This window comes from Plecotus auritus (assembly GCF_963455305.1).
Source record: "Plecotus auritus genome assembly, chromosome: 9".
Classification (NCBI taxonomy): domain Eukaryota; kingdom Metazoa; phylum Chordata; class Mammalia; order Chiroptera; family Vespertilionidae; genus Plecotus; species Plecotus auritus.
This window is the reverse complement of record NC_137783.1, coordinates 11,758,142-11,766,722: the sequence shown is the minus strand read 5'-3', so window position 1 is coordinate 11,766,722 and position 8,581 is coordinate 11,758,142. Positions and strand designations below refer to the sequence as shown.

Genomic DNA, 8,581 nt, shown 5'->3' with positions numbered 1-8,581 from the left:
TATGCAGAGCTCAAAAATACCTCCACAAATGCAGCACAGTGGCCATGCTGAAAAACAAAACAAAGCAAAACCTCCCCATTCCCGTTGGCTTTCCCCTCTTCAGACGTGGGAAATTCAACAGGAAGAGGTCTTGGACACGGACACGAGACATCATTGGAATTGATCTGCCATGTTCAGGAGCAGCCCCACGGAAGATCATCTGGACGCGAGGAGTTGCAAGGGGGAGAAAAAGAAGGACTGCAAATGCATTCGTGGTTCAGCACACCTATTACAGAACCACAGAATAAAACCACACGGAATCCTTTTCTCTGTGCAAAGGGGAAATATGCCCAGCAGGACAGGTGGGCTCATTCATCGTTGTCTGCGGGAGATTACCAAAACAATTAAACACATCCTAAATGAATGAAAACTTCTACTTAAAAGCCAAGCCTTGATTGCATGCTTTGCCCAGGGGATAGGAAAGACATTAAGCAATGCATTGAGGATGGGACATGATCCATTTGGAAGTTGCCATGTTCCCAGAGGTCAGGGCTGCAGACCAGGCCTCCCGGCCACTGACTGCAGGTGTCCTGTCTGCTTGGAGTGGCCTGGCCCTCTTGGATTTCTGTGATCGCTCACACCTTAGGTAGAACTTTATCCCCTGCAAGCATTCCTCAGATGCCTTCTGATATGAGCTTCCTCTCCTTGCAGGCTGAGTAGCTGATAAGGAAAATAAGCACTAAAGGTTAGGGAGCAGCCACCTTGCAAAGGAAGCAGACAGGGCCAGACCTGTGGGTGGCCCCTCCTCCAGAATGAAACTGGGTTTACTGCAAATTCACAAGCTAATGAGCCGAAAATATTTGGCAGCTACGACAGGCTGCTTGGCAGGGCTGAGAGCAACAGCTCAGCCCTGGTCCCCCGGGAAATGAGCTCACTACATCCAGCTCATCCAACTCCACATCTGCTCCAGGCCACAGAACCCTGGGGTGGGATGAGGAGGCCAGCTAGATGGCGCCCCCTATAGGGAGACTGACTCAATACCCAGGAACTACACCCCAGAAATGGTATATTTAATGCACCCCGTGGACTTTCATGGGGCCCCACAAACAACTTTAAAGAAAATACTCACCTCAGAAGAGCTCTGGGACTTCAGCCTCTTCCTCACTAAATTCAGGGAGTGGGATAGAGAAACCTTCTTTGCCTTTCAACCAGAAAGTTGTTTGTTCTCCTTTGCCCTGTGGGAGGCAGGGCAGACAGCTGGTGAATCACAGGGCGGAGAGGCCGCCGGTGAAGTGTGGCCTCTGAGCAGACAAGCTGGGTCTCCCTTGCTTGTTTGCTGAAAACATTGTTTGTAGCCAGAACTGAAACTAGCCAGTAACTGCTGCAATGAGGGAAAGGCCTAATTATAGATGAAATGTTGATCATTTTCTTGGGCTTTGCTGATAAGCTTATCAGCCGTGGGCAAACTACGGCCCGCGGGCCGGATCCGGCCCGTTCGGCTGTTCTATCCGGCCCGCGGAGCAGAAAGAGCGGAGGGTTCTCTTGCTCTCCCCTCCGCTCCTTTACTTTGAATTTATATTAGTTCACACAAACACTCCATCCATGCTTTTGTTCCGGCCCTCCGGTCCAGTTTAAGAACCCATTGTGGCCCTCGAGTCAAAAAGTTTGCCCACCCCTGGTAGATGGACTAGGGGGTAAGGGCCAGTGGAGGCTAAAGTTTGTTCAAAGAACACCTTTAAAAAATAATAACAAATATGTTGAGGTCTTACTATGAGAAAGGCGATGCATCTCATAGACATGTAATCATTATATTTATCCTTTGAGGGAAGTATTATCACCATTCTCATTATCTAGATGATAAAATCAATCTCCCCAATCAGACAGCTAGTAAGTAGTGGGACAGGATTCAAAGCTAGGTCTACACTGCTGCTTCCTAGAAAATTCTTCCTCTTTTCTGAAGTCAGTTGTTCAAATACAGCTACCAGGGCCAGACTCAGCAAACTGAGGAGCTGAGGCACCTTCTTCCCTTTTCCTTCTTTCCCTGGACCCTCACACCCACCCAAACACCCAATGCCACAGTCAGCACCTGCCACTCTCACTGTGAACATCTCCGAGAGGAGAACCCTCTTCCCACCCAGACAGGCAATGTTTATCAGAAAGGGGAACCTGTGTCATGGCACATTTCAGTGGCAGCCTGGGTGCCAGCAGAAGGCAGAGGGAAAGGGAAGGGATATTCAAATGTACAGAGAGGAGGGCCTACTACCCCCAAGCCAATGGGTTTCTATCCCCTCTGCCTGGACACTTTAGACTCAAGAGAAGGGGCATAGAAGAACTATGGGTGCTATAATGCTTGGACTTGTATTTGCTGTTGCCTTGAGTAAACTAGACTAGGGAATTCAAGCAGAAACCAGGGAACCATCTCTGACAAAGAGAAAGAAGCATCCCACAGGGGTTGGTCTAGGTGGGAGATAAGATGTCTCCTGTCCTGGACTCCATATTTGACCATTTGAGGGAACGGTACAGTCTTCTCTGAAGGAAGACCTGGCAGTCACAGGGGCCTCCACATGGACCTTAGGGGTCTCCACGCCCCTCAGCACAGAGATTCCCTCATCCTGTCAAGTCCTCAACATCTCCATTAGAGACCCAAAGGAGCAGGTGGACGCAGTTGGTCTTACCTTGACTGAAATGGTGCCTCTCTTTTGCAAATTGTACCCTCCCAATGCCAGCAGGGCGCCTGCGGTGCTCTGAGAGACGTGAATCCGGAGAGCTTCCAAAAACCAGTGATTGTCTAGTTAGTCTTGGTTGTGACCTTGTACAGGTTCAGTGGGGCAAGCGCTGCTGTGGAGAGGGAGCGCTACCCTGCCCAAATTCTTGGACTGCCAGCAAATCATAGGCAACCTCTCTGAAGTCTGGGGCACTTGGGCTGGAACACCCCCCCACCCCATACCATCACCACCACCACCATCCAGGCATTGCTCAGGCACTATTGGGTACTGCTCACACTTTGATATGTTCAGTCTATGACCAGAAAACAGAACCGACTCCATATGCAAGTGGGAACTCCATATGGCTGGGTTCCACTTTCAAAATTTATCCTTAAAATATCTACTTAGAAGCTAAAAGAGGTTTTATCAATGCAACAAAACTACTGTAAAACAAAACAATTTGCTGTCCCCTGGAACTTCTGGCCACAGGTCTGTTCAGCAACAACAAAACTATACATCAGAGACAGGCCAGTTACCACCTACAGGCCAAATCCAGCCCACCACCCGTACCTACAAATAAAGTTTTATTGGAACATGGCCATACCCATCAGTTAGATAGTCTCAATGGCTGCTTTCACACACAGTAGCGGTTAAGTAGTTGCAACAGAGACTGGCCAATAAAACCTAAAATATTTACTGTCTGGCCCTGTACAAAAAAAGTCTGCTGCCTCCTGCTCTTCATTTAAATGACCTGATTGTATGTGTGCCTAGCTGGCTAGAATGGAGAGTTCTGGAAGGGGGCAGGCTGTTTACATGGCTCCACAGAGAGGACAGTGTGAAACTCCACCTACAAAGCTTGCAACCGGTGTTGCCTGAAGTGGATAATGATCTTCCCCTGGAAATGGAAACCAGCAGACAAAATGCAAATAGGTCTTCTAAAAATACCCTCCAGTTAAAGACAGGGGCCTGGAGGGATAGTGACACTGTGTTTACCAAACGCTGAAAGTGATACTCACGCAGGCTGCTGCTTTCCATTCTGGAGGCCATGTTCACAGAGTCTCCAAACAGACAGTATCTGGGCATAGTGGTTCCCACCACACCAGCCACCACAGGACCTGCAGAGGGAAGAACCGATGGCCAAAACCAGTCTGCATTCCCAAGGACTGGACTCCACGGTACACATCGGACCAACAAATGCAATTCAATCAATGTTGAAGGGCAAAGCTTGGCGATACTAGTAGATTTTAGGGATTACAAAGGGGCAAATTGCAGAACCCACACACTACTGGTGGAAAATAACATAACCAGTTGTTATGGACTGAATGCTTGTGTCTGTCCCACATTCGCATGTTAAAGCCCTAATCCCCAATGGGATGGTATTCGGAGGTGAGGCCTTTGGAGGTTATTAGGTTTAGATGAGATCCTAAAAGTAAAGCCCTTAGGCTGGGATTAGTGCCCTTATAAGAAGAGGGAGAGACACCCCAGTTCTCTCTCTCCACCAGTGAGGACACAGCCAGAGGCCGCCATCTGCAAGCCAGGAAGTGCTCCCACAGGGATTCCATGTTGGAATCCTGATCTTGAACTTCCCAGCATCTAGAATTGTGAGAAAAATACCTGCTGTTTAAGCCATCCAGACTATGGCATTTTGTTGTAACAACCACACTAACTAAGATAGAAATTAATGATAATATTATTCATGCACTGAAAATGTAAACAAAGCAACAGCAGCACAAACTTGGGGCTAATTCATTCTGATTGGGGCCAGGTTTTACCTTAGTAAAGCCATAAGAATAGGTAGGAGCAAGTACGGCTACACAATTTGCAGGTCCTGGTCAAAAAATGAAAATAAGAGACCCCCTCATTCAAAACTGATTAAGACTTTCTGGAGAGAAACAGAAGAGCATTGAATCATGTCCAGGGACTCTGCACGGGTCACATGCCCATGAGTTTGTCAGAAACAGAGCAGATCAAAGGGCATCAAATGCAGAGGCATGGAGGGAAAGCTGCCCAGTGTAATCTCCTGGTTTCCCATCTCCTCATTTTTGGTTCACCTTGAAGTTTTTGTGTGTCCTTGTTGTTACCAAGCAATCTAGCTACCTGGAAATACACATGTGAACATAACTCAACCTTTTATTTCCTTAATGTGTTACCATTTAGCTGCAGGGTTTCCTAAAAGCCGTGCACCTAGGACGTGAAACCTGAACTACCTGCCACCACACCTGGACCATGAGGCCACCTGCCGCCAGTGCTGTCTACCTGTGTGGAGGCCGATGCGGAGCTTGAGCTTCTCCTGAGGCATGTGCCCGATCTGGAAGTGGACAGTGGCACTGAGGAAGTGCAAGGCCATGGTGGCGATCTCCTCCACATGCCGAGTTCCATTGCGGATGGGAAGTCCACTAGCCACCATGTATGCATCTCCAATGGTTTCGACCTGGAAACAAAGCAACAACATGGCCTTGTGTTCTCCATGAGGGTGGGGTGGGCTCAGAGATCAAGGTCCCTCATTATGGACCCTTGCTTTGAGGCCCCAGACTTTGAAGGGCCACACTCTCTAACCTCCACTCCATCAAAGTCCCAGCATTTTATCAAATTTGCCTTCGTCCAGGTTCAAAGCCTTCCTGCCCCAAGCCTTCCTTGCCACAATCACTGCTTCCTTCTCTGAAATCTGATAGTGGTGGTGACCCTTATTGCCAACCCAGGTTCAAAACCAGTTAGACAAGCAGCAGTGTACTGATGGAGTAGATCTTGAAGGTTCAAGTGGATCCATGTATGTATCTGTCTGATCAGTCCTCCTCTCTCCCCATCCTTCTAATAAAATCAGCTTTCAAATCCTTCCTTCACTACAGAGAATAAATGACATGTCTAAATTTAAAGTTACATAGAGCCCTTTCCAGATATGTTTGCATTTTAGCAGACTCCAATGATGATGTGATAAAATGTGGGATTTCAGATTAGCAGGTGGTACAAACACCTCTGTCTCCTGGTTACCATGAACTTGCAGAGTTAACTAGCACACAAGTCTAACTGCTTCTATGATATCTCTCCCCACCACAAGCACATTTAGAAATACAAATTAATTCTAGATTGGCTCATACAAAACCTAACTGCACAGATAACACTAAGAGGAAACCCCAGAGGAGGCCCCCCTGAGTCAGATAGGTTCTGTTGAGTGTAAGTGATCTGCTCTTTGAAATTATCCATGCCATCCTTTCCCTTGTCCTGAATAGAGGCAACAATAATTGGGGGATAATCATTGAGGATATGTCACTGAGGAACATGACTATGCTGTCCCCCAAACCTCCCTGGCCCCAGGGACATAGCATAGCCCTAAAATCATGGTCAGACTGGTACACTGTGGTTGCCCTCCAAGCATGAGTGGACAGGGGCACTCTGGAGACATGATCTGGCCTCAGCTGAAAAGTCAGAAAATACAACTGGCCATCATCATCACCCGCTGAAAGAAGGCCATGCACGTTTTTGTTATCATCTCCCACAACCATTTTCATTCTAGGTGACCCTGTTCATCCATCCCCACAGTAGCACGGGGCAGCGGATTAGTGCCTCACCTTTAGCTATCAGACTGCTCGTCTAAGCTTGGGAAGCTGTCTTCTTTTTAATTACTAAGGATCACAATAACAGAGCCAAAGACAATCTTTAAAGAAGAGTGAATCTGCTAAATCTCCATGGAGCTGAAGGACATATATTCAGGAGGGAAGTAGAGGAATTAGCCAGCAGCAGGTCAATGCCTCTTTCAGAAATGAGTTTTATGGGAGGTAAATAATGGAAGAAAACAGAAGGAACAACGGATACTTCTTGGCAACTACATACATCTCTGATTAATCAAGCCCTTTTCCAGAGAACATACAGGAATAAAATACTGAGTTTCTGCCATGAATTGAGATTGACTGCCAGCATGAACTGCGCCCTCCTCCTGGTTGCTGTCTAGGGCCGGTTCACCTTCATTCAACCCAGGAACCAGGCATCTCACCTTATACACGTCATAAGTTTCAATGATGTGATCGAATAAACTGTAGAGGTCATTGAGGAGCTTCACAACTTGCAAGGGAGAACTGAGAGAACAGAGTTTTGTAAATCCAACGATGTCAGAGAAAAAGATGGTCACGGACTCAAAATGTTCTGGTTCCACGGACCTTCCAGCTATAAGCTGTTCTCCAATGAAGCTGAAACCAGAGAAAAGAACAGTTACTTAACAGTTTCATATTTATGTTGTCTCCTACAGACCCCTCCCTACAAAGTCACCCTGGTAAACCTTTTGCTTCATTGGCTTAGGTTTTTTTAAAAAAATATTATTATTAACAAAATCCATAATCTAGAGAAATTCTTCTAATACCTGCTTCTCCACCTGCATTTTGTCTAAACAAATATTTTAATTGGGGAAGGGGAGGAACTGATCACATAAATGCCGGTCACAAAAAAAGATTTTCTCCCTCAGGGCACTTTATTTCCCCTTATGGTTATAGAGTTTGATTATAAAGACTTGGTCTGCAGATGTGGAAGCAAATGTAAGCATTCACTGATCTATAAATCAATATTTTTACTTCAATCTACCAATTTCACATTACACATTCAAAGCCTCAACCCCATTTCTTTGCTCAAGACATATAGGAAGGGTGCAGGAATTTTAACAGAAGAGGCCTCTGTCAAGATTTTAGAGAGTGCACAGGTGAAAATAGAGACAAAAAAGAAAGCAAGTTTTAAATCTAAAGTCATAGGTATATACTGTATTGTATTGTGCAAAGGTTTTGGACATAGAATCTGAAATACTGGAAAGTTAGCAATTGACTAGACTCGTAGACCTGGGGCGCCATCTAGTGGTCACTCTCCCACTGGTGCATCCACCATCTTCCACATAAAAGACCTATGGTCTCATCACCCCAAGTCAAATCTCCTTCCATCACCATTTATCCCTCCTTTACCCTCTTCCTTTGAGTGGTGAACACACAGTACAATATACAGATGACTATTAAAAAATAAATTGTGTAAAAAAACTCATTCCTAACTGAGACACCAAGTGCATGGATTTTGTAGTCATTTGACATATATGAATAAATGATCTGAGTAAACTATTTCATTTGGGGAATTTTTATGTAAAATGTATTTTAAAGATTGAGAGCAAAATGAGCAAAGCAGGTCAAGTACATACATAAAAACCTAAATTCAAAAATAAATAAATAAATAAATAAATAAATAAATAAATAAGTTATAGAAAACATTTTAAATTAAAAAAATAAAAGACCTACACTCTCTATTCCTATGGCTTCTAGGGCTTTTGCCTCCATCTCTCTTTATAGGGTGTACCAAATTACATGCAAAATGCTTGATCCATTTTAGAAGAACCTGGTGTCCTTTTAGAAAAAGGACAAAGAAAATATTCTCTTCATTTGAGGCCATTTAGGTGGCGATGCTGTTGCCCCTGGGTCCCTTTGTGAAGGCTCCCAACTCTCTGGAATACCTGGGCAGTATTGTGGACAGAAGCTTATCCACCTTCCTCTTCTCTGCCGTCATCTGGTTGGTCCTCTCTTCCACCACCTCCTCCAGGTGATTGGCGTACACTTCCAGCTTGCTCACCATACTGTCTAGTATGCTCATGTGGCTTTAAAAGAACCCAGATGTTAGTGTCTTTTTCTAAGAACTTTAGGATCATAATTGAGCACAACCTCCAACTATACATTCCAAGAAAACATGTCTCGCCCTTAAGGTTTCTGACTTCAGGTTGCCAATGGGCAGCAGTGAAGTGACAATGGCGAAGAGGCCATTTGGTAGTACAGAGCCTGACCTTAATCGGCTCTGAGATCTCAATCTGTATCCTTTAGTCCTCTGACCTCAGTTTTTGCATCTGGAAATATATATCTATATCTATCTATCTCTATCTCTAT

General features: G+C 45.4%; 1 protein-coding gene across 1 annotated transcript in view; it reads right to left on the bottom strand.

Annotated features, from left to right (window-relative positions):
• The window catches only part of LOC308257792 (guanylate cyclase 2G-like), a gene marked incomplete at its 5' end in the record, with an annotated part of 43,447 nt that overhangs the window by 3,782 nt on the left and 31,084 nt on the right, over positions 1-8,581 (bottom strand). The window contains 7 exons of the mRNA XM_080687862.1: positions 621-699; positions 1,109-1,214; positions 2,655-2,746; positions 3,701-3,799; positions 4,941-5,115; positions 6,673-6,865; positions 8,158-8,298. Of these exons, the coding sequence (XP_080543988.1) occupies positions 1,110-1,214; positions 2,655-2,746; positions 3,701-3,799; positions 4,941-5,115; positions 6,673-6,865; positions 8,158-8,298 (805 nt within the window). The 3' untranslated portion in view covers positions 621-699; position 1,109. The remainder of the gene's footprint in view (positions 1-620; positions 700-1,108; positions 1,215-2,654; positions 2,747-3,700; positions 3,800-4,940; positions 5,116-6,672; positions 6,866-8,157; positions 8,299-8,581) is intronic.